Below are 27177 nucleotides of genomic sequence, written 5' to 3' on the forward strand. Positions count from 1 at the left end.
GGCAGCAAGCTAATCGGACGGTAGTTTTTTGCCATCCGCGCGTCCTTCCCTGGTTTTGGTAGGGCCACTATTTCTGCGTGCTTCCAAATTTGCGGAAACTCTTCTGTTCGTAGCACTTCATTGAAGAGTTCCGTGAGTTTGGCCACTGCTTCTTCTGGGAGTTGCCTAAGGAGCGAATTTGTCACCATGTCTGGGCCGGCAGCTTTGCGACCTTGAAGGTGACGCAGCAGCTGTTTCACCTCGTCGACGACTATCGGCGTGATGTGGTCGTCAGGGTCTCTCGCCGCAAGAAAGCGGGGAAGACGATCCCTGACGAGTCGAATATGCGCTGCGTCAACCGGGTCCTCCATCGGTGTGAAATTAGCGGCGAACACATCGGCCAGGGAGTTAGCCTTTGCATTCGGCTCGCTGACAAAGTCCGCACCGACCTGTAGTGGAGGAATTTTCATCGTACGACGGATGAAACTCTTTACCATTCTCCACGCCGAACCATCTTCCGTGTTGAGCTGGGAGATCTTGGTCGCCCACTCCTGGTGCCTGTGTTGTTCTGATGCGACCTTGATTTCCCTGCGCAACCGGTTGAGTGTCGGTTTGATGGCCGGATTGCGGGTGCGTTGCCATTCTCTGGCAACCCGGTTTTTCTCGGAGATCAGGTTCTCCAGGTCTCGTGGCAGACGCTGTAGCTTGCAGCTTCGGTGGTCAGCGGCTGGTCTGGGCGGTGTGGCGTTGGTAGCTGCTTCCAACATGCAGTTTGTGTAATGTCGTAGAGCTACGTTTACTCCGTTCGCTGCCGGGTCCGGAAGTTGTTCCAACGCTGCCACCATGGCTTCGCGGTATTGGTCCCAGTTGATCCCGCGTAAGTCAAGCCCTCTTCTTGGTATCGGCGTAAGTTCCGCCTCGACTTCGAACATGACTGGGACGTGGTCGGAGTTGATAGGCGGCCTTGTGCTCGCTGTCAGGTTCTGTCGGACGCCTTTGTTGATCAGTATATCGATCACATCAGGCAGCCCTCTAGGAGGGAAAATAGTTGGTTCGTGTGGAGCGACGACTACGGCGTTATGGCGCTCTACGATGCGTTGCAGCTGCCGCCCACTCGTGTTAGTAAGTCTAGAATTCCAGACTTGATTTTTGCAATTATAGTCGCCTCCCAGTAGTAATTTTCCTGGTAACGACAACAGTTTGTCGATGTCTTCGCGTTGCAGGCGCCGGCGCGGCGACTTGTACACGACACCGACCGTTATTTTTCCGTGCGCCGTGTTTACTGCAACCGCGGTCGCCTCGGCTGTCTGCAGCGGCGGCAGGTGAATCTTGTAGTGATTTAGTGTACGACGCACGTATATTGCCGTTCCCCCTCCGTGGGTTGGCCTGTCGTCGCGGTGACACACATAATTCGGAATCCCGACGCGGACTCCGGGCTTGAGGAAGGTCTCTGTTACCAAACATAGATCCACATTTTCCTCTCGAATTAACTCGCGAAATTCTGCAGCCTGTTCTCGTAGACCGCGGGCGTTCCAGAGGCAGATTTTAATTTCGCGAGGCGCTGCCATGCTGGGCCGTGGAGTTGTTTATATTTGTTGCCTGCTGCATCGCGGCCGCAATCTTGGCGGGAAGCTCGCTGATGATGTTCACGACGAGGGACATGAATTTTTCCATCATCGCGAACATTCGCTGCTCCATTGCCGTCATCATGCGCTCATAGCTGGCGCTCATACTGCCGACGGCGTCGAGGCGGTCGGCGTGTGGTGCGTTGTCGTGTCCTGCCTGGTGAGCGGCGGTCACGTCGCCATTGACGTTGCCGACAAGATGGCGTGTGGCTGTCTGGCCAGCGGCGGGCTCGCCGCCATTGCTGCTGCCGACAAGATGGCGCGTGGTTGCCTGGCCGGCGGTGGGCTCGCCGCCATTGCTGCTGCCGACAAGATGGCGCGTGACTGCCTGGCCAGCGGCGAGCTCGCCGCCATTGCTGCTGCCGGCAAAATGGCGCATTGCTACCTTGGGTCCGCCATGCTGTCGGCGCTCGCGCAGTCCGGGGAAGACGGCCGCATCGTTCAGTGGCGGTGCCTCTGCGCCTTCATTTTGTGCCTTTGGCGTGGTGTTCTCCCAGCGACGCGCTCTCTGATTGGCGCGCGGGCGCTCGGTAGTGTGAGCGGTGGATTGTGTTACCTGCGTCTTGCATCGCTCGGGGATTGCTCCGTCCGCGACGATGGCTGCGCTGGGCGGGGCTTGCCCGCCATTTTGTGCGCTGCCAGTCTTCGGTTGGGCTGAAGTCTGCTCGGCCTGGGGATGGTGTGAGGTGTCACCTGGGCGGGGTTTGGAGTTCCTTACCCCGCGGCGGCGACCTTGACGACGGCGACCACCTTTTGTTCGTCCTTCCCGCTCGGCTCCGCGTTGTCTGGAGTTTCCCGCCAAAACTGTGCCTTTCTTCGGCGTCTCCGCTTTCCGGAGGCGCGCCGCGAAGGCTTTGTGCCGTGGACATCCTCGATAAGATGCCACGTGCTCACCGTTACAGAGTTTACACTTCGGCTTAAAGTCCTTCACCCGCCGCACGCCGCCGCCGCACCTTTACCAGCTCGCCCTGCTGCGGCCGCCGACCAATGGGGCGCGCGCGCAACCGGCCGCCGCACCCGAGCCCATAAAGGACCCCCACCCCGCCGGCGCCGGCACGCACTCCGCTGCTCGACTCGCTGCGGCTCGCACCGTTTGGGGCGTTGTGCTTTTCTTTCTCGCTTCTTTCGAAACTAGCCCATCGCCATGTCCGGACGCGGAAAGGGAGGCAAAGTCAAGGGCAAGTCAAAGTCCCGCTCAAGCAGGGCTGGGCTCCAGTTCCCGGTCGGCAGAATCCACCGCCTCCTGCGCAAGGGAAACTACGCCGAGCGCGTCGGCGCCGGGGCGCCCGTCTACCTCGCCGCCGTCATGGAGTACCTCGCGGCTGAGGTGCTCGAGCTGGCCGGAAACGCGGCCCGCGACAACAAGAAGACGCGCATCATCCCGCGCCACCTGCAGCTCGCCATACGCAACGACGAGGAGCTCAACAAGCTCTTGTCGGGCGTCACCATCGCACAGGGAGGTGTCCTGCCCAACATCCAGGCCGTCCTGCTGCCAAAGAAGACCGAGAAGAAGGCCTAAAAGAGAGACAGCGCAATCGGCAACCGCCGCGTGCTCCCTTGGCACGCAGCGCGCCATTTGCCGCCTCGGCTCAAAAAACAAAACACAATCGGCCCTTTTCAGGGCCACCACACAAACCTACGTCCAAAGCAGAATTCCAGTCGTTCGTCGCACCACTTTTCTCTCTCTCTCTTTCTGTGTACGGTTTTTTCCTTCTTACACACACAGGCGCCGCCATCTTGTACACACGTACTTGGCCACCTCCTCCACTCAACTCCACGCACGCACAGTCTCGCGACCATTAACCAGCACACGTGGCGCACAACAACACACCTCAAAAATAATAACCCCTCGGCACTCAGCCGCGCCGCAACACACAGCCCATCCACCGACAAGAAGCATACAAGCAAAGAGGGAGGGGAAGGAAGGAAGGAAGGAGCTCACACAACGCAAGGGCACGCTTCCTTCCTTCCCTCCCAACCGCACCGCACACCACGTCAAAAAAAAAAAAAAAAAAAAAAAAAAAAAAAAAAAAAAAAAAAAAAAAAAAAACTCCAAACAAAACTAAAAGGCCAAGTAGACTAAAAAGGAAAAGAGAAAAACCAGCAACACAGACTCTTTCGCACTTTTCAACTTCCGAACACTGTGGTGGCCCTGAAAAGGGCCGTTTTTCAATCTATCTCTCTTTCCTTCCTTCGGTCTCACACCGCCTAACCGCCGAAACCGTACAGGGTGCGCCCCTGCCTCTTCAGGGCGTACACCACGTCCATGGCCGTCACAGTCTTGCGCTTGGCGTGCTCAGTGTACGTCACCGCGTCGCGGATCACGTTCTCCAGGAACACCTTCAGCACTCCGCGCGTCTCCTCGTAGATCAGACCAGAGATGCGCTTCACGCCGCCCCTGCGCGCCAGGCGGCGGATCGCGGGCTTCGTGATGCCCTGGATGTTGTCGCGCAACACCTTGCGGTGCCGCTTGGCGCCACCCTTGCCGAGCCCCTTTCCTCCCTTGCCGCGGCCTGTCATTCTTCTTCTTCAAGCGTCTCAACCACAATAATATAAAAAACAGAAAGCAAGGCAAGCTCCTCACCCGGCGCTAGCGAGTCGGCTACGGTTGTGGCGCCCAGCGCGCGCGCCGCCCCCCTATATAGACTCTGGGGCCCCGCGGCCCGCCCTCCCCTCCCCCCACCACCGCGCACCGAGGGCATATAAGCGCAGCACCCGGGGCGCGCGGGCCCGTTGTCAAGGCAGCACCGGACGCCGTCGCGCACGCATATCCTCCACGCCGCATCCGCATCCGCAGTAGCCATGGCCCGGACAAAGCAAACGGCCCGCAAGTCCACCGGCGGAAAGGCGCCGCGCAAACAGCTCGCCACCAAGGCGGCGAGGAAGAGCGCGCCCGCCACCGGCGGCGTCAAGAAGCCCCACCGCTACAGGCCGGGCACCGTCGCCCTGCGAGAAATCAGGCGCTACCAGAAGAGCACAGAGCTGCTCATCCGCAAGCTGCCATTCCAGCGCCTAGTGCGCGAGATCGCCCAGGACTTCAAGACCGACCTGCGCTTCCAGAGCTCCGCAGTCATGGCCCTGCAGGAGGCCAGCGAGGCCTACCTCGTCGGCCTCTTCGAAGACACCAACCTGTGCGCAATCCACGCCAAGCGAGTCACCATCATGCCCAAGGACATCCAGCTCGCGCGCCGCATCCGCGGCGAGCGCGCCTAAACCCGCACACCGCCAAACAAACAAAACGGCCCTTTTCAGGGCCACTAACGTCTCTCCGTCGCGAGCAAAACTTTGTCGGTCGCAACGACTAGTTCCCCACTCACTCTCCAGTCCAGTCGTCCCACCCCCGGCCCGGCCCGGCGCCGCCGTTTCCAAAAAAAAAAAAAAAAAAAGCACCGCACCGGCCGAGCCAAGTCGCAAGCGTCAATAGCGCCACGGCACAAAACGTGACGCCCGGAAAGCAAAGCCAAAAAAGACTATTCCAAAACCACCACCAAGACAAACAAACAAACGCGGCGCAAAATAAATAGGTAAAAATAATAAAAGTAAAAATACACTTTATGTAACACCGACCGCGGCGCCGCCGCCCACGCCCGCCAACGACCCCACAATCCAACCACCGCGGCACGCAAACACCATCCACACATGAAACAAACAAACAAACGCCAGCAAGCAAGACAGACAGACAAGGCAACCGACCGACCACGACACGACAATCAACACCTTCCCGACGTGCTTTGATGGCCCTGAGAAGGGCCGTTTTTGTTTTTGTCCGGGACCGCGCGACAGCCTCTGGTTGCGCGCCGGCCACCAGGCGACGGTGTCAACCGCCAACCCTTCCCTGCCCTTTTTACTTCTTCTTCTTGGGCGAAGCCTTCGCCTTAGACGGCGTCGCCGTCGCCTTCTTCGGGCGCGGCGCCTTCGGCTTCTTCGTCGGAACCTTGGCGGCCTTCTTCGCCTTCGACGGCGACTTGGCCTTGGCCGGCTTGGCCGCAGCCGCCTTCTTCGCACCCGCGGGAGCGGCCGACGCCGCAGACGCCTTCTTGGCGGCGCCCGCCTTCCGACCGGTCGCCGCCTTCACGCCGCCAGCCTTCTTTGCGCCGGCCGCACGGGCCCCCTTCTTCTCCTTGCTGGCCGGAGCGGCGCGCTTCTTCTTCGCACCACCGCCGCCACCACGAGCCTTGCCGCCCTCGGCCGCCCCGCCGCCGGCGCCGGCAAGCTTGAAAGAGCCCGACGCGCCCTTCCCCTTCGTCTGCACCAGCTCGCCAGCCACGACGGCCGACTTGAGGTACTTCTTGATAAAGGGCGCCAGCTTCTCCGCGTCCAGCTTGTAGTGCGCGGCAATGTACTTCTTGATCGCCTGCAGCGACGACCCGCCGCGCTCCTTCAGACTCTTGATGGCGGCCGTCACCATCTCAGAGGTGCGCGGGTGCGCAGGCTTGGCGCGCGGCTTCTTCGCAGACGACGCAGACTTGGCCTTCTTCGTAGTGCCGGTGGCGGCGGGTGCCGCGGCAGTCTCGTTCGTAGCCGCCTGGTCTGCCATCTTTTGCCTGTTCTCTTTTCTTTTTTCCCCTTGGTTTCGCTTCCTTCTCTCCTTCGACGACGCACAACAGCGAGGGGCGCGCAGCAGAGAATAGCCGCGCACGCGCCTGGCCCAGCCAGTGTCGCGGGCGGGCGCGGACGGCCGAGAGAGCGGCCGCCACTCGGCGCGCCGCCGCGCCGCCGCGCCGCGCCTCCCGCGCTTGCTACCGCCCAACGTCCGACAGCCTGCGCGGAGCAGCCCCCAACCTGCGCCGCAACCACCCGCGCCATTCAAACCACCGAGGATGGGGCTACACACACCGACACCACGGTCGCCAACCAGTCGCCGCGGCGGCGCCGCAAACCACGGCCAAACTGCAGCCACCGCGCGCCACAGCCTGGGTCGGCCCGCCGAGAATCGCCGCCCCCGCCCAAATGCCGCCCCCACAGCCCCAGCCGACGACCCGCCACAATGGCCAAACCTTCGTCAAAACTCCCACACCGTCGCCGCGGCAGCCCGGCCACCGCGGCCGGCGCCACAGCCACACGAGCCGAGTCGTGCGGCGATGACGGCCGTGCACAAACGCACCTCCGCCGCCCCATCGCCTTCCGCCGTTTTCCCGATCGGCCCGCAGCCGTCGGGCCACGGCCGCGGGCCGTCCTCCTCCTCTCGCCTCGCCCGCCAACACCCACAGCCCTTCCAACACATTTTTCTTTTTCTTTTTTCTTTTTTTTTTTTCTACTTTTTTACGATCGCCGCCTGCGCAACATGGCACCGGCCGACGGAGCGCCAACCCCCCCGCCACAGGCGAAAACAAAACAACGATAAACAAACAAACAAAATAAATTACCAGCCAGCCCCAACTACAGACACACCGAATCTGCCCTCACAGCCGACCTTACACGCCTCAACGTCAAAACAAAGGTGGTTTCTTTCTTTCAACGGTTACCTTACCTTACGTTACGTCAGGTTAGGCTAAGAAGGCGTCAGGGTTAGGTTAAGCGTTGACGTGACGTCACGTCTTAACGTAGGCGTTAAGCTAAGGTTGCGGTCACGTACGTTAGGTTAAGGCGACTTGGGGGTTGGCCTAAGGGCTTAGGTTAGGTTACGTTAGTTTAGGTGGCTGCGTTAACGGCTTAAAGAAGTTTAGGAGGTTAAGGCGTCGAGGCGGCCGCACCCCCTTAGCTGCTGCGGCTCGGCCACGCCACGCCACGCCACGCCACGCTTTGGGGTTTCATAAGGTCGCGCGGCGGGTCGTCGGCACGCCGCAAAGGACAAAACTGCAAGACGACGTCGAAAAACAAACAACAGGTAAAAAATAAATAAGTAAAAATAAACGACGCCGACAGGCGGGGATCAGCAGAACGAGCAGATTCCGGAGAGCGAACGAGACACACACGCACGCACGCACGCACGCACGCACGCACACACACACACACACACACAAACCCCCCCGAGCCGAGAGAGCACAGAGCACCACCACGTGTCGGCCTCCGCTCACCCGACTCGGCTGGGCTGGGCTGGCGGCCGGGCCGGATGCACGTACACGTACGGCTACAGCCACTACCCGTACACAGCCGCTCTTCACGCAACACCAGCCAAATGGCGCGCCCGCGGCTCGTCGCGGTCGCCGTCGCGGTCGCAACGCCACGCCGGCACACTTTCGGCACCACCGTTTTCGCGCGCACCGCAAACAAAAACGCAGCCGACACACACAGAAAAAAAAAAAAAAAAACAACACAGAGCGCGAGAGACGGGCGGCGGCGCACCTTTCGCCAGCCGGCAGGCAATCGACTCGCCCAGTACGACAAACGTGCACGCCACCCCACCCACCAACCAACCAGTCGTCGTCGTCGTCGTCGTCGTCGTCGTCGTCCCGAAATCAAACAAACTCTCAAAAGCACAGCCCCTGCTGCCAACGGACGCAGGCGCCACGCAGCTCCCTTCCCGCCACACTCGATTCGCAGCGCAACTCACCCGGCACACCGTCAAACGACGGGCTGGGCTCGCCGCATCGCCGCAACCTACACACCTTCCCCGCCACGACGCACAGCCCCACCAGACGCCCGTGCCGCAACGACACTACTGCACTACCACTACCGCACTACTCCTCTCGCCCTTGCCATACACGACACAACACGCCAAAAAATGAAAATCCAAATACAAACAAAAACACCGCCCCCACGACCCAAACACATGCACGGCGCGCCAACACACGCGAGGCAAGGCACGCAGCAAACGGCGTCCCCTCCGCGTCGCGCCATCAACCTACACACACAAGGCAACACCAACAACAAACAGCCAGCCAGCCCCACTCTCACGCCGCAAAAACAGAAAACACACCGAAACCGCCAAACGCCGCACATTCGCGCTTCGCACTCACCACACACCTCTCGGCATCCGTTTCGCACACAACGACGCGACGCACAATACATCATCACGGGCTACGCACGCACACCGCGACCCACTTTTTTACGACGCCCTCGGCAGAGCACACGTGCCCACGCCCACACACAGTCGACACAACGACGCAGCGCGCAGCAGACGCGGCCGCAACACGTACCTCCCCGACGACGCGCCAACACCGCCAGCCACTGCTCACTCGCCCAAGCAACCCGTGCACACAACTGCCACACGCGTCCACCACGCCGCCGCCAACCACCCGCCCGCCAGGGGGCGCTCACGTCCGCGACAACAGCGCGGCACCGCCGGACCGGGCCGAACCGAGCCGAGCCGCCGCCTCCTCTCCACTCGGCACGCCACGTCCTGCTTGCAAAACACATGGCTCGTCCCTCTGTACACACAACGCGCCTGCCTGCGGTCGCCGCCGGCATCTATCTACCTGCGCATCGGAGCCAGGCCGGCAAGCCCACACTTAAATAATGCACTTCACCAGCCAAACAAACCCACTCTTCCTTTCTTTGCACAGCGCATGCAACAGCAGCCCCAGGAGCCGGGCCCGCCGCCAGCGTCTCCTCCTCCTCTGGGCACAGCCAGCCAGCCGTTCCCACCGCCCCGCCCCTGCTCTGCAGAACAAGAAAAAACGAAAAAGTACCAACACACGCACCCAAAGCGTAAGCCAGACAAGACCAGCCTCTCCAAGGCCACACACACGCAAAAAAACAAAAAAACAAAAACACTACAACAAAATAAAATAAAATGAAAAAGAAAAAGCAAGCTGTCGCCTCGCCCCCGCCCGTCCCCCCCACCACATTCGCCCCCTCCGCTTGTTTTCCTTTCTACAATTTCCCTCTTTTCCACCCAATATCCCGCCGCGGTTTACGGGCACCGGCCGATTTTGCGCCCGCCCACATGTGTGCCTACTCCCCACCACCATTCCCTCCGCAGCCCGCAGCCCGCTTTTCCCCCCCCTCCCTGCCCACACCACACCACACCGACGGTGCTGACGTCGACACGCACCCAAGACAGGGGCCACGACCGTCTTTTTTCCTGGGCCCATCCCCGCACCGCACCTCCTTCCAATCATCAACGCTGTGGCGCCTGTGTCCGCGCGAGACGCGTGCGCGCCGCCTCTCTCAACATCCGTCCGCCGTCCGGCCCGTTTTTCGGCCCCCAGGCCATCCGTCAACCACCACTGCCACTGCCACTGCCACTGCCCCTGCCCCTGCCCGCCCCGCACCACACCACACACCGCTGCTTGCCCCGGCCGTTGCCACCAAAGGCGCCAACCGCAGCCCGCGCGCGCCAGAAAGAGATGGCAAAACTACAGGGACCCAGCCGACCGACGAAAATCAGAGCAATTGGCCGGGAGGATCAAAAAGAGAGCTCCGAAAACCACCGTAGCGAGGCGTGGGAGGAAACGTTACGAGAAGCAGGAAGGGACCAGGAAAAATTCTGGAAATTTCTTAAAACTCGTAAACTAGACACGAAACATCTACATCTACATGGGGAAGGAACGACCCCACAGACCGAGCTGAAGCACTGGCGGATTCACTAGAAAGGCAATTCCAAGCACCAGAAGCGGTAGATGACGAAACTGATGACCACCAGGAAATGGTACTCAGAAGGGTAAAACCGCATCCTGAGTGCCCCGATCAGAACATCTTTCACAATCCAATAAACGCAGAAACCCCGTATCTTATCACATCACAAACATACACACATCCTAAGAAGGCATCAGGCCCAGATTCCATCAAACCGCAACTACTACATCACCTACCTCCAGCAACTATCAATTATCTATCTAACATCAATATATAATGCTTGCTTCAGACTAAACTACTTGGAAACAGGCCCGAGTCATCACATTACCAAAGCCAAACAAGGACTTATTATTTCCGCAAAACTATAGGCCAACTTCCTTGGAAAGGTCCTCGGAAAGCTCATTCAAACTGAACTGAAGAAATTCAATTCTTAAAGGATAACAACATAATCATCCCACAACAATTCCGATTCCGCGAAGAACACAGCACCACCCACCAGGTGACCAGACTAGTCGAGCACATATGTCAGGCCAGAAACATTAGACACAGTACTGGAGCAGTCCTGCTTGACATTGGAAAAGCATTCGGATAACGCCTTATCTACAAGCTCCACCAGTACAACTGCCCCATCCACATTATTGCTTCTTTTCTCCGCAACAGAGCATTCTATGTCCATGTACCAGGAGCGGCAAGTAACACTAGATCCATAGAGGCTGGAGTCCCGCAAGGCTCAGTGCTGGGGCCCATTCTCTACTCAATATACACAAACAAACAGCTGGGAGGACACTTGTCACTATTTGCAGACGACACTGCAGTCTACCGCAGCAGTTCTAACCTGCAATATAGAGTCACAAAAATAGAGCAACACCTACAATCCATCCAGAAATGGGCTAACCAATGGAAACAAAAAACAATAAACGCGGAGAAAACCCAAGCAATACAATACGATTCACATTCAAAAAGAATACCTCCTAACCTGCATATACGCCTCAGAAATAACAATCTTCCATGGTCAGGCACAATAAAGTATCTAGGCATCAAGCTGGACAAGAGGTTGACATTTAGAGACCATGTTACACACGTTTGTAACAAGGCTGCAGCAGCAATATTCAGACTGTACCCAATCATCAAAGGAAACAGAATAAATATGCGCGCCAAAAAGAAAATCTTCAAAACCGTCATAGGAACCAGCCATCACTTACGGCTCTGAAAATCTGGTCAATGGCCGCAGACACCAAACATAACAAGAGTAAAAAAGGGTGCAGAACAAATACTTCAGAATTACTACTGCTGATGCCGGCCGGTACCAGACAAACCGAGACATATACACAAACCATAACATACTCAATCAAAATCCCGGAAATCATCCAAAGAAAAATCCATAAAGTGTTTTTTTTTTTTTTTTTTTTTTTTTTTTTTCCACCAAACCACGGATTCGAACCACCCACTCATCAGAAATCTGGGACAAAATCCACCCGACCCAAGAACGACATTTCCCATCACGACAAAACACCACAAACTACAACATACCATGATAAACAAAAATAAAATACAAACACCATAACACTCACTCAAACAACAAACATCTACACACACCCAAGAGACCCATCATTTTGTTACCCAACATAATCAGACAGAAGGCAGGGATCAAGGACAGATCCGGTCCTTCGAGTACAGGGGGTAAAAAATACCCATCAGACCAGCGCTCTCTCTCTCTCTCTCCTCCTCGCTTCTCCGTGCCGACGCTGCCCCGCACACGCGTTCGGCCGACACCACACGACAGGTCTTTGGGGCCCCGCCACTGCGCGCACGCACGCCTCCTCCTCTTCCTTAGTTCTTTTTCGCTTTTCTTTTCTCCCCCGCCCCCCGCTCTCACCGCCACATCATCCCGCAACCCTTGGGGGATGTTTCCCAACATCAACGCGCCCCAATTCCACTCTCTGCCCGTGCCGCACTCTCCACTTTGCTTCTCCCCGTCCCCTACACACACGACTACCGAAACCCCGGTTGACACACCTTCTCGTAGGACAGGGGTGCGTGCGTGCGTGCGTGCGTTGTCTTGACGGTGACAGCAACAGCAACGGATCCGTCCATCCCATTCCCCCCCACTCGGTAAAGAACCATGTTCAACCCACACTACACAACAAGGGGGGCACACACGAACGCGAAAGAAAGGGCAGGGCAGGGGCAACTATCTCGTACACATTCTTCCTCAGAACCCACGTATCGCATCAACGAACGGCAGGCCAATTGCGGACTCAGCCGTGTCAGGCAAATCCAACCCAACCAACACCTCCCACGGAAAACCCTGACACTGATCCAGCAGTACGTCCACATACATCGCCACACCAAATACGGGTGACGAGTGAGCAACAAATGGAACAATACACAACAAGGGCTGACCTAATAAAAACTGCACGTCACGTCATACCTTCCAGACAGACGCAGTTCCGACGGGACGGCGGAACCGTATACGTACCTTTCAGCCACAACAACCGACCGACTGGACACGCCCGCGTCTCCAGCCAGCCAACCACCAGGGCCACACAGCCCGCAAGTTTCAGCGTCAACACTTCTTAACGTACGTTGCAAACTTTTCAAAACATTGCCACACACACACACACACACACACACACACACACACACCACGAAAAGCGTCAACCTCTCTCACACTGGATACACTCAACACTTTTTGTCGGCGGAGCTTGAGGCCAACGGTTGACACACCCCCACCGGCCACACAGGTTTCCCTTTGAAAATTGCAGTGACGGAGGAGACGCGGCATTACGAGAGGGTTGTTTCCGAGAGCGCGAGCTGGACGGAGCTGCGGCGCCGCCGCCGCCGCCGAGGGGTAATGAACGCACGCGATGCCGCATGACAGCCCATCACCCAAAGTTTCACCCACAACTGCACAGGTCGCACCCCCTTTTCGCGCCATACTAGTGTCGATCGTCAATTACAGCTGACGGTGTTCGCATTTGCCACTTGACGGGGGGGAAAAGAAAACAAACATCTGACACGCCATGTGTTTCTCTCTCTCTGTTACATCTAGGTCATTCGGCAGCCACTGTAAAAAAAAAAAAAAATATTTTTACGACATGGTTGGGTAAGTGATTTAAAGACAACAATTGTGGGTCACACACCATAGACCATTTCGATAGTGTTCTTGTTCTTCTCTTTTTCCTTTTTTTATCGCTCAATTGAAATAAAACCTGGGGATGATGCAATGCTGCGATATGGCACAACCGTCGTCCATTGTACACAACTCGGGAACAAAAAGAAACCAATTCAGGGAACGTTCGTTCCTTCACAACGTTTCTTTCAACGCACTTGGTCTTTACCATCCTGTATTCAACACACATTTCCTTTCATCAAACTAGGGCATTTCCATAACAGTATTTGCAATACTGCTTCTTCGACGTCATTTCACCATCTTAACTAGAGACAAACAAACAACAAAATAGGAAAACAGCCTTGAGAACCCCGTCCACCAAATTTCAGTTAGCACGGCATCCAAGATTCTTTTCCGGGGAGTGCAGTGCAGCTGACGCTGCTCAGACCATATACCGTCGCCAGTCTCACTCAACTCTTGCGCATTCCATTCTACGCTACGTGACTATGCAAAAATGAATGAATCAAACCCGCCCAGAGAGCGTCTTGTGCGAGGGGACACACGATATAGAGAACAGGGGACACCACCACAGTTGGAGAGAACGTTTCCACCACGGCAGCCGCGCCGTTACGCGCTTTTTTTTTTTTTTTTTTTTTTTTCCTCCCCCCCACTGCACACCTCCGACACCACGGGAACGTTCACCGTCCCGTTGCCCTACACTGGCGTTTCTTTTCAACCCCCCACCCTATTCCTCGCTCCCCGGACATTCGACCGATCACAAAGTGCAACCTCTCGTTACCGTCGGGTGCCCCTCTTCATCCCCGGGGCGCCAACAACAAAACAAAAACACCACCGACGCCGTCGTCTCGCGTCACCTCACTCAACTGAGCGGAAAATACACGTACATCCAGAATGACGACACCGCCTCCACAAACAAAAACCAGACGTCAGACGTCAGGTCGAAAGAGGGCACCGTACGTCGTGGCGCGTGGTCTCCTAACTCACCTCGCGCGTACAAATACAATGCAATGCGTGTCTCCTCACGTTCACACACACCTCCACGCTCCACTTTTACGTCGCCCAACCAACCAACTAACTTAACCCACCCGCTCGGCGTAGAAGCAGCTGTAGGCGGCAACGTGTTTCTCACCCTCGCCACCAACGGTGTGACATCCGACAATCGCGGTTTGCTTTCCGTTCCACACCTCCGGCCATACCATACAAAGGGGACAAAAAAAAAAAAAAAAATATATATCAAACAAGCCAACTCCAGCGATCCGCCCCCCTAACACCAACACGTCTCGAAACACCCACGCCCACGACCCGGCTGTGGCTAAAGTGCGTATCCCAACGTCACACCAAAACCAAAGGCGCCGGCGCCGGCGCCGCACCACAAGCTACAGCTACAGCTGTGCCGCCGTCCACCCGCTCACAACAACAACAATTCCGCCCTTCCCGCAAAGGCATTTTGGTGGCCCTGAAAAGGGCCGTTTTTTTCTTTTCTTCGCCGCGCCGCGGACGAGCCTCCTATTTCCAAGAGCCACCTCCTTACTTGGAGCTCGTGTACTTGGTCACCGCCTTCGTGCCCTCGCTCACCGCGTGCTTGGCCAGCTCGCCAGGCAGCAAGAGCCGCACAGCGGTCTGGATCTCGCGGGACGTGATGGTCGAGCGCTTGTTGTAGTGCGCCAGGCGAGAAGCCTCGGCCGCAATGCGCTCGAAAATGTCGTTCACGAAGCTGTTCATGATGCTCATCGCCTTCGAAGAGATGCCCGTGTCAGGGTGCACCTGCTTCAGCACCTTGTAGATGTAGATGGCATAGCTCTCCTTCCTCTTGCGCTTCTTCTTCTTGTCGCCCTTCGAAATGTTCTTCTGCGCCTTGCCAGCCTTCTTGGCGGCTTTCCCGCTAGTCTTGGGCGGCATCACGAACAAACAGGCAGGCAGGCACGCGCAGTCAGTCAGTCAGTCAGTCAGGCGCTCCGCTCCAGTCAGCGTCTCCCCACACAGTGGCACCCGCCGCACGCCGCCGCCGCACCTTTACCAGCTCGCCCTGCTGTGGCCGCCGACCAATGGGGCGCGCGCGCAACCGGCCGCCGCACCCGAGCCCATAAAGGACCCCCACCCCGCCGGCGCCGGCACGCACTCCGCTGCTCGACTCGCTGCGGCTCGCACCGTTTGGGGCGTTGTGCTTTTCTTTCTCGCTTCTTTCGAAACTAGCCCATCGCCATGTCCGGACGCGGAAAGGGAGGCAAAGTCAAGGGCAAGTCAAAGTCCCGCTCAAGCAGGGCTGGGCTCCAGTTCCCGGTCGGCAGAATCCACCGCCTCCTGCGCAAGGGAAACTACGCCGAGCGCGTCGGCGCCGGGGCGCCCGTCTACCTCGCCGCCGTCATGGAGTACCTCGCGGCTGAGGTGCTCGAGCTGGCCGGAAACGCGGCCCGCGACAACAAGAAGACGCGCATCATCCCGCGCCACCTGCAGCTCGCCATACGCAACGACGAGGAGCTCAACAAGCTCTTGTCGGGCGTCACCATCGCACAGGGAGGTGTCCTGCCCAACATCCAGGCCGTCCTGCTGCCAAAGAAGACCGAGAAGAAGGCCTAAAAGAGAGACAGCGCAATCGGCAACCGCCGCGTGCTCCCTTGGCACGCAGCGCGCCATTTGCCGCCTCGGCTCAAAAAACAAAACACAATCGGCCCTTTTCAGGGCCACCACACAAACCTACGTCCAAAGCAGAATTCCAGTCGTTCGTCGCACCACTTTTCTCTCTCTCTCTTTCTGTGTACGGTTTTTTCCTTCTTACACACACAGGCGCCGCCATCTTGTACACACGTACTTGGCCACCTCCTCCACTCAACTCCACGCACGCACAGTCTCGCGACCATTAACCAGCACACGTGGCGCACAACAACACACCTCAAAAATAATAACCCCTCGGCACTCAGCCGCGCCGCAACACACAGCCCATCCACCGACAAGAAGCATACAAGCAAAGAGGGAGGGGAAGGAAGGAAGGAAGGAGCTCACACAACGCAAGGGCACGCTTCCTTCCTTCCCTCCCAACCGCACCGCACACCACGTCAAAAAAAAAAAACTCCAAACAAAACTAAAAGGCCAAGTAGACTAAAAAGGAAAAGAGAAAAACCAGCAACACAGACTCTTTCGCACTTTTCAACTTCCGAACACTGTGGTGGCCCTGAAAAGGGCCGTTTTTCAATCTATCTCTCTTTCCTTCCTTCGGTCTCACACCGCCTAACCGCCGAAACCGTACAGGGTGCGCCCCTGCCTCTTCAGGGCGTACACCACGTCCATGGCCGTCACAGTCTTGCGCTTGGCGTGCTCAGTGTACGTCACCGCGTCGCGGATCACGTTCTCCAGGAACACCTTCAGCACTCCGCGCGTCTCCTCGTAGATCAGACCAGAGATGCGCTTCACGCCGCCCCTGCGCGCCAGGCGGCGGATCGCGGGCTTCGTGATGCCCTGGATGTTGTCGCGCAACACCTTGCGGTGCCGCTTGGCGCCACCCTTGCCGAGCCCCTTTCCTCCCTTGCCGCGGCCTGTCATTCTTCTTCTTCAAGCGTCTCAACCACAATAATATAAAAAACAGAAAGCAAGGCAAGCTCCTCACCCGGCGCTAGCGAGTCGGCTACGGTTGTGGCGCCCAGCGCGCGCGCCGCCCCCCTATATAGACTCTGGGGCCCCGCGGCCCGCCCTCCCCTCCCCCCACCACCGCGCACCGAGGGCATATAAGCGCAGCACCCGGGGCGCGCGGGCCCGTTGTCAAGGCAGCACCGGACGCCGTCGCGCACGCATATCCTCCACGCCGCATCCGCATCCGCAGTAGCCATGGCCCGGACAAAGCAAACGGCCCGCAAGTCCACCGGCGGAAAGGCGCCGCGCAAACAGCTCGCCACCAAGGCGGCGAGGAAGAGCGCGCCCGCCACCGGCGGCGTCAAGAAGCCCCACCGCTACAGGCCGGGCACCGTCGCCCTGCGAGAAATCAGGCGCTACCAGAAGAGCACAGAGCTGCTCATCCGCAAGCTGCCATTCCAGCGCCTAGTGCGCGAGATCGCCCAGGACTTCAAGACCGACCTGCGCTTCCAGAGCTCCGCAGTCATGGCCCTGCAGGAGGCCAGCGAGGCCTACCTCGTCGGCCTCTTCGAAGACACCAACCTGTGCGCAATCCACGCCAAGCGAGTCACCATCATGCCCAAGGACATCCAGCTCGCGCGCCGCATCCGCGGCGAGCGCGCCTAAACCCGCACACCGCCAAACAAACAAAACGGCCCTTTTCAGGGCCACTAACGTCTCTCCGTCGCGAGCAAAACTTTGTCGGTCGCAACGACTAGTTCCCCACTCACTCTCCAGTCCAGTCGTCCCACCCCCGGCCCGGCCCGGCGCCGCCGTTTCCAAAAAAAAAAAAAAAAAAAGCACCGCACCGGCCGAGCCAAGTCGCAAGCGTCAATAGCGCCACGGCACAAAACGTGACGCCCGGAAAGCAAAGCCAAAAAAGACTATTCCAAAACCACCACCAAGACAAACAAACAAACGCGGCGCAAAATAAATAGGTAAAAATAATAAAAGTAAAAATACACTTTATGTAACACCGACCGCGGCGCCGCCGCCCACGCCCGCCAACGACCCCACAATCCAACCACCGCGGCACGCAAACACCATCCACACATGAAACAAACAAACAAACGCCAGCAAGCAAGACAGACAGACAAGGCAACCGACCGACCACGACACGACAATCAACACCTTCCCGACGTGCTTTGATGGCCCTGAGAAGGGCCGTTTTTGTTTTTGTCCGGGACCGCGCGACAGCCTCTGGTTGCGCGCCGGCCACCAGGCGACGGTGTCAACCGCCAACCCTTCCCTGCCCTTTTTACTTCTTCTTCTTGGGCGAAGCCTTCGCCTTAGACGGCGTCGCCGTCGCCTTCTTCGGGCGCGGCGCCTTCGGCTTCTTCGTCGGAACCTTGGCGGCCTTCTTCGCCTTCGACGGCGACTTGGCCTTGGCCGGCTTGGCCGCAGCCGCCTTCTTCGCACCCGCGGGAGCGGCCGACGCCGCAGACGCCTTCTTGGCGGCGCCCGCCTTCCGACCGGTCGCCGCCTTCACGCCGCCAGCCTTCTTTGCGCCGGCCGCACGGGCCCCCTTCTTCTCCTTGCTGGCCGGAGCGGCGCGCTTCTTCTTCGCACCACCGCCGCCACCACGAGCCTTGCCGCCCTCGGCCGCCCCGCCGCCGGCGCCGGCAAGCTTGAAAGAGCCCGACGCGCCCTTCCCCTTCGTCTGCACCAGCTCGCCAGCCACGACGGCCGACTTGAGGTACTTCTTGATAAAGGGCGCCAGCTTCTCCGCGTCCAGCTTGTAGTGCGCGGCAATGTACTTCTTGATCGCCTGCAGCGACGACCCGCCGCGCTCCTTCAGACTCTTGATGGCGGCCGTCACCATCTCAGAGGTGCGCGGGTGCGCAGGCTTGGCGCGCGGCTTCTTCGCAGACGACGCAGACTTGGCCTTCTTCGTAGTGCCGGTGGCGGCGGGTGCCGCGGCAGTCTCGTTCGTAGCCGCCTGGTCTGCCATCTTTTGCCTGTTCTCTTTTCTTTTTTCCCCTTGGTTTCGCTTCCTTCTCTCCTTCGACGACGCACAACAGCGAGGGGCGCGCAGCAGAGAATAGCCGCGCACGCGCCTGGCCCAGCCAGTGTCGCGGGCGGGCGCGGACGGCCGAGAGAGCGGCCGCCACTCGGCGCGCCGCCGCGCCGCCGCGCCGCGCCTCCCGCGCTTGCTACCGCCCAACGTCCGACAGCCTGCGCGGAGCAGCCCCCAACCTGCGCCGCAACCACCCGCGCCATTCAAACCACCGAGGATGGGGCTACACACACCGACACCACGGTCGCCAACCAGTCGCCGCGGCGGCGCCGCAAACCACGGCCAAACTGCAGCCACCGCGCGCCACAGCCTGGGTCGGCCCGCCGAGAATCGCCGCCCCCGCCCAAATGCCGCCCCCACAGCCCCAGCCGACGACCCGCCACAATGGCCAAACCTTCGTCAAAACTCCCACACCGTCGCCGCGGCAGCCCGGCCACCGCGGCCGGCGCCACAGCCACACGAGCCGAGTCGTGCGGCGATGACGGCCGTGCACAAACGCACCTCCGCCGCCCCATCGCCTTCCGCCGTTTTCCCGATCGGCCCGCAGCCGTCGGGCCACGGCCGCGGGCCGTCCTCCTCCTCTCGCCTCGCCCGCCAACACCCACAGCCCTTCCAACACATTTTTCTTTTTCTTTTTTCTTTTTTTTTTTCTACTTTTTTACGATCGCCGCCTGCGCAACATGGCACCGGCCGACGGAGCGCCAACCCCCCCGCCACAGGCGAAAACAAAACAACGATAAACAAACAAACAAAATAAATTACCAGCCAGCCCCAACTACAGACACACCGAATCTGCCCTCACAGCCGACCTTACACGCCTCAACGTCAAAACAAAGGTGGTTTCTTTCTTTCAACGGTTACCTTACCTTACGTTACGTCAGGTTAGGCTAAGAAGGCGTCAGGGTTAGGTTAAGCGTTGACGTGACGTCACGTCTTAACGTAGGCGTTAAGCTAAGGTTGCGGTCACGTACGTTAGGTTAAGGCGACTTGGGGGTTGGCCTAAGGGCTTAGGTTAGGTTACGTTAGTTTAGGTGGCTGCGTTAACGGCTTAAAGAAGTTTAGGAGGTTAAGGCGTCGAGGCGGCCGCACCCCCTTAGCTGCTGCGGCTCGGCCACGCCACGCCACGCCACGCCACGCTTTGGGGTTTCATAAGGTCGCGCGGCGGGTCGTCGGCACGCCGCAAAGGACAAAACTGCAAGACGACGTCGAAAAACAAACAACAGGTAAAAAATAAATAAGTAAAAATAAACGACGCCGACAGGCGGGGATCAGCAGAACGAGCAGATTCCGGAGAGCGAACGAGACACACACGCACGCACGCACGCACGCACGCACGCACACACACACACACACACACAAACCCCCCCGAGCCGAGAGAGCACAGAGCACCACCACGTGTCGGCCTCCGCTCACCCGACTCGGCTGGGCTGGGCTGGCGGCCGGGCCGGATGCACGTACACGTACGGCTACAGCCACTACCCGTACACAGCCGCTCTTCACGCAACACCAGCCAAATGGCGCGCCCGCGGCTCGTCGCGGTCGCCGTCGCGGTCGCAACGCCACGCCGGCACACTTTCGGCACCACCGTTTTCGCGCGCACCGCAAACAAAAACGCAGCCGACACACACAGAAAAAAAAAAAAAAACAACACAGAGCGCGAGAGACGGGCGGCGGCGCACCTTTCGCCAGCCGGCAGGCAATCGACTCGCCCAGTACGACAAACGTGCACGCCACCCCACCCACCAACCAACCAGTCGTCGTCGTCGTCGTCGTCGTCGTCGTCGTCCCGAAATCAAACAAACTCTCAAAAGCACAGCCCCTGCTGCCAACGGACGCAGGCGCCACGCAGCTCCCTTCCCGCCACACTCGATTCGCAGCGCAACTCACCCGGCACACCGTCAAACGACGGGCTGGGCTCGCCGCATCGCCGCAACCTACACACCTTCCCCGCCACGACGCACAGCCCCACCAGACGCCCGTGCCGCAACGACACTACTGCACTACCACTACCGCACTACTCCTCTCGCCCTTGCCATACACGACACAACACGCCAAAAAATGAAAATCCAAATACAAACAAAAACACCGCCCCCACGACCCAAACACATGCACGGCGCGCCAACACACGCGAGGCAAGGCACGCAGCAAACGGCGTCCCCTCCGCGTCGCGCCATCAACCTACACACACAAGGCAACACCAACAACAAACAGCCAGCCAGCCCCACTCTCACGCCGCAAAAACAGAAAACACACCGAAACCGCCAAACGCCGCACATTCGCGCTTCGCACTCACCACACACCTCTCGGCATCCGTTTCGCACACAACGACGCGACGCACAATACATCATCACGGGCTACGCACGCACACCGCGACCCACTTTTTTACGACGCCCTCGGCAGAGCACACGTGCCCACGCCCACACACAGTCGACACAACGACGCAGCGCGCAGCAGACGCGGCCGCAACACGTACCTCCCCGACGACGCGCCAACACCGCCAGCCACTGCTCACTCGCCCAAGCAACCCGTGCACACAACTGCCACACGCGTCCACCACGCCGCCGCCAACCACCCGCCCGCCAGGGGGCGCTCACGTCCGCGACAACAGCGCGGCACCGCCGGACCGGGCCGAACCGAGCCGAGCCGCCGCCTCCTCTCCACTCGGCACGCCACGTCCTGCTTGCAAAACACATGGCTCGTCCCTCTGTACACACAACGCGCCTGCCTGCGGTCGCCGCCGGCATCTATCTACCTGCGCATCGGAGCCAGGCCGGCAAGCCCACACTTAAATAATGCACTTCACCAGCCAAACAAACCCACTCTTCCTTTCTTTGCACAGCGCATGCAACAGCAGCCCCAGGAGCCGGGCCCGCCGCCAGCGTCTCCTCCTCCTCTGGGCACAGCCAGCCAGCCGTTCCCACCGCCCCGCCCCTGCTCTGCAGAACAAGAAAAAACGAAAAAGTACCAACACACGCACCCAAAGCGTAAGCCAGACAAGACCAGCCTCTCCAAGGCCACACACACGCAAAAAAACAAAAAAACAAAAACACTACAACAAAATAAAATAAAATGAAAAAGAAAAAGCAAGCTGTCGCCTCGCCCCCGCCCGTCCCCCCCACCACATTCGCCCCCTCCGCTTGTTTTCCTTTCTACAATTTCCCTCTTTTCCACCCAATATCCCGCCGCGGTTTACGGGCACCGGCCGATTTTGCGCCCGCCCACATGTGTGCCTACTCCCCACCACCATTCCCTCCGCAGCCCGCAGCCCGCTTTTCCCCCCCTCCCTGCCCACACCACACCACACCGACGGTGCTGACGTCGACACGCACCCAAGACAGGGGCCACGACCGTCTTTTTTCCTGGGCCCATCCCCGCACCGCACCTCCTTCCAATCATCAACGCTGTGGCGCCTGTGTCCGCGCGAGACGCGTGCGCGCCGCCTCTCTCAACATCCGTCCGCCGTCCGGCCCGTTTTTCGGCCCCCAGGCCATCCGTCAACCACCACTGCCACTGCCACTGCCACTGCCCCTGCCCCTGCCCGCCCCGCACCACACCACACACCGCTGCTTGCCCCGGCCGTTGCCACCAAAGGCGCCAACCGCAGCCCGCGCGCGCCAGAAAGAGATGGCAAAACTACAGGGACCCAGCCGACCGACGAAAATCAGAGCAATTGGCCGGGAGGATCAAAAAGAGAGCTCCGAAAACCACCGTAGCGAGGCGTGGGAGGAAACGTTACGAGAAGCAGGAAGGGACCAGGAAAAATTCTGGAAATTTCTTAAAACTCGTAAACTAGACACGAAACATCTACATCTACATGGGGAAGGAACGACCCCACAGACCGAGCTGAAGCACTGGCGGATTCACTAGAAAGGCAATTCCAAGCACCAGAAGCGGTAGATGACGAAACTGATGACCACCAGGAAATGGTACTCAGAAGGGTAAAACCGCATCCTGAGTGCCCCGATCAGAACATCTTTCACAATCCAATAAACGCAGAAACCCCGTATCTTATCACATCACAAACATACACACATCCTAAGAAGGCATCAGGCCCAGATTCCATCAAACCGCAACTACTACATCACCTACCTCCAGCAACTATCAATTATCTATCTAACATCAATATATAATGCTTGCTTCAGACTAAACTACTTGGAAACAGGCCCGAGTCATCACATTACCAAAGCCAAACAAGGACTTATTATTTCCGCAAAACTATAGGCCAACTTCCTTGGAAAGGTCCTCGGAAAGCTCATTCAAACTGAACTGAAGAAATTCAATTCTTAAAGGATAACAACATAATCATCCCACAACAATTCCGATTCCGCGAAGAACACAGCACCACCCACCAGGTGACCAGACTAGTCGAGCACATATGTCAGGCCAGAAACATTAGACACAGTACTGGAGCAGTCCTGCTTGACATTGGAAAAGCATTCGGATAACGCCTTATCTACAAGCTCCACCAGTACAACTGCCCCATCCACATTATTGCTTCTTTTCTCCGCAACAGAGCATTCTATGTCCATGTACCAGGAGCGGCAAGTAACACTAGATCCATAGAGGCTGGAGTCCCGCAAGGCTCAGTGCTGGGGCCCATTCTCTACTCAATATACACAAACAAACAGCTGGGAGGACACTTGTCACTATTTGCAGACGACACTGCAGTCTACCGCAGCAGTTCTAACCTGCAATATAGAGTCACAAAAATAGAGCAACACCTACAATCCATCCAGAAATGGGCTAACCAATGGAAACAAAAAACAATAAACGCGGAGAAAACCCAAGCAATACAATACGATTCACATTCAAAAAGAATACCTCCTAACCTGCATATACGCCTCAGAAATAACAATCTTCCATGGTCAGGCACAATAAAGTATCTAGGCATCAAGCTGGACAAGAGGTTGACATTTAGAGACCATGTTACACACGTTTGTAACAAGGCTGCAGCAGCAATATTCAGACTGTACCCAATCATCAAAGGAAACAGAATAAATATGCGCGCCAAAAAGAAAATCTTCAAAACCGTCATAGGAACCAGCCATCACTTACGGCTCTGAAAATCTGGTCAATGGCCGCAGACACCAAACATAACAAGAGTAAAAAAGGGTGCAGAACAAATACTTCAGAATTACTACTGCTGATGCCGGCCGGTACCAGACAAACCGAGACATATACACAAACCATAACATACTCAATCAAAATCCCGGAAATCATCCAAAGAAAAATCCATAAAGTGTTTTTTTTTTTTTTTTTTTTTTTTTTTTTTCCACCAAACCACGGATTCGAACCACCCACTCATCAGAAATCTGGGACAAAATCCACCCGACCCAAGAACGACATTTCCCATCACGACAAAACACCACAAACTACAACATACCATGATAAACAAAAATAAAATACAAACACCATAACACTCACTCAAACAACAAACATCTACACACACCCAAGAGACCCATCATTTTGTTACCCAACATAATCAGACAGAAGGCAGGGATCAAGGACAGATCCGGTCCTTCGAGTACAGGGGGTAAAAAATACCCATCAGACCAGCGCTCTCTCTCTCTCTCTCCTCCTCGCTTCTCCGTGCCGACGCTGCCCCGCACACGCGTTCGGCCGACACCACACGACAGGTCTTTGGGGCCCCGCCACTGCGCGCACGCACGCCTCCTCCTCTTCCTTAGTTCTTTTTCGCTTTTCTTTTCTCCCCCGCCCCCCGCTCTCACCGCCACATCATCCCGCAACCCTTGGGGGATGTTTCCCAACATCAACGCGCCCCAATTCCACTCTCTGCCCGTGCCGCACTCTCCACTTTGCTTCTCCCCGTCCCCTACACACACGACTACCGAAACCCCGGTTGACACACCTTCTCGTAGGACAGGGGTGCGTGCGTGCGTGCGTGCGTTGTCTTGACGGTGACAGCAACAGCAACGGATCCGTCCATCCCATTCCCCCCCACTCGGTAAAGAACCATGTTCAACCCACACTACACAACAAGGGGGGCACACACGAACGCGAAAGAAAGGGCAGGGCAGGGGCAACTATCTCGTACACATTCTTCCTCAGAACCCACGTATCGCATCAACGAACGGCAGGCCAATTGCGGACTCAGCCGTGTCAGGCAAATCCAACCCAACCAACACCTCCCACGGAAAACCCTGACACTGATCCAGCAGTACGTCCACATACATCGCCACACCAAATACGGGTGACGAGTGAGCAACAAATGGAACAATACACAACAAGGGCTGACCTAATAAAAACTGCACGTCACGTCATACCTTCCAGACAGACGCAGTTCCGACGGGACGGCGGAACCGTATACGTACCTTTCAGCCACAACAACCGACCGACTGGACACGCCCGCGTCTCCAGCCAGCCAACCACCAGGGCCACACAGCCCGCAAGTTTCAGCGTCAACACTTCTTAACGTACGTTGCAAACTTTTCAAAACATTGCCACACACACACACACACACACACACACACACACACACCACGAAAAGCGTCAACCTCTCTCACACTGGATACACTCAACACTTTTTGTCGGCGGAGCTTGAGGCCAACGGTTGACACACCCCCACCGGCCACACAGGTTTCCCTTTGAAAATTGCAGTGACGGAGGAGACGCGGCATTACGAGAGGGTTGTTTCCGAGAGCGCGAGCTGGACGGAGCTGCGGCGCCGCCGCCGCCGCCGAGGGGTAATGAACGCACGCGATGCCGCATGACAGCCCATCACCCAAAGTTTCACCCACAACTGCACAGGTCGCACCCCCTTTTCGCGCCATACTAGTGTCGATCGTCAATTACAGCTGACGGTGTTCGCATTTGCCACTTGACGGGGGGGAAAAGAAAACAAACATCTGACACGCCATGTGTTTCTCTCTCTCTGTTACATCTAGGTCATTCGGCAGCCACTGTAAAAAAAAAAAAAAATATTTTTACGACATGGTTGGGTAAGTGATTTAAAGACAACAATTGTGGGTCACACACCATAGACCATTTCGATAGTGTTCTTGTTCTTCTCTTTTTCCTTTTTTTATCGCTCAATTGAAATAAAACCTGGGGATGATGCAATGCTGCGATATGGCACAACCGTCGTCCATTGTACACAACTCGGGAACAAAAAGAAACCAATTCAGGGAACGTTCGTTCCTTCACAACGTTTCTTTCAACGCACTTGGTCTTTACCATCCTGTATTCAACACACATTTCCTTTCATCAAACTAGGGCATTTCCATAACAGTATTTGCAATACTGCTTCTTCGACGTCATTTCACCATCTTAACTAGAGACAAACAAACAACAAAATAGGAAAACAGCCTTGAGAACCCCGTCCACCAAATTTCAGTTAGCACGGCATCCAAGATTCTTTTCCGGGGAGTGCAGTGCAGCTGACGCTGCTCAGACCATATACCGTCGCCAGTCTCACTCAACTCTTGCGCATTCCATTCTACGCTACGTGACTATGCAAAAATGAATGAATCAAACCCGCCCAGAGAGCGTCTTGTGCGAGGGGACACACGATATAGAGAACAGGGGACACCACCACAGTTGGAGAGAACGTTTCCACCACGGCAGCCGCGCCGTTACGCGCTTTTTTTTTTTTTTTTTTTTTTTCCTCCCCCCCACTGCACACCTCCGACACCACGGGAACGTTCACCGTCCCGTTGCCCTACACTGGCGTTTCTTTTCAACCCCCCACCCTATTCCTCGCTCCCCGGACATTCGACCGATCACAAAGTGCAACCTCTCGTTACCGTCGGGTGCCCCTCTTCATCCCCGGGGCGCCAACAACAAAACAAAAACACCACCGACGCCGTCGTCTCGCGTCACCTCACTCAACTGAGCGGAAAATACACGTACATCCAGAATGACGACACCGCCTCCACAAACAAAAACCAGACGTCAGACGTCAGGTCGAAAGAGGGCACCGTACGTCGTGGCGCGTGGTCTCCTAACTCACCTCGCGCGTACAAATACAATGCAATGCGTGTCTCCTCACGTTCACACACACCTCCACGCTCCACTTTTACGTCGCCCAACCAACCAACTAACTTAACCCACCCGCTCGGCGTAGAAGCAGCTGTAGGCGGCAACGTGTTTCTCACCCTCGCCACCAACGGTGTGACATCCGACAATCGCGGTTTGCTTTCCGTTCCACACCTCCGGCCATACCATACAAAGGGGACAAAAAAAAAAAAAAAAAAAATTTATATCAAACAAGCCAACTCCAGCGATCCGCCCCCCTAACACCAACACGTCTCGAAACACCCACGCCCACGACCCGGCTGTGGCTAAAGTGCGTATCCCAACGTCACACCAAAACCAAAGGCGCCGGCGCCGGCGCCGCACCA

General features: G+C 57.3%; 1 protein-coding gene across 1 annotated transcript in view; it reads right to left on the reverse strand.

The window, feature by feature from the left end:
* Nucleotides 1-1524: 1524 nt before the first annotated feature.
* Nucleotides 1525-27177, reverse strand: part of LOC126322872 (microtubule-associated protein 4-like) — an 89311-nt gene continuing 63658 nt past the window's right edge. Inside the window, exon 3 of the mRNA XM_049994590.1 lies at nt 1525-2274. Within this exon, the coding sequence (XP_049850547.1) occupies nt 1525-2274 (750 nt within the window). The remainder of the gene's footprint in view (nt 2275-27177) is intronic.

The sequence above is a fragment of the Schistocerca gregaria genome, unplaced genomic scaffold, assembly GCF_023897955.1.
Source record: "Schistocerca gregaria isolate iqSchGreg1 unplaced genomic scaffold, iqSchGreg1.2 ptg000845l, whole genome shotgun sequence".
NCBI lineage: Eukaryota > Metazoa > Arthropoda > Insecta > Orthoptera > Acrididae > Schistocerca > Schistocerca gregaria.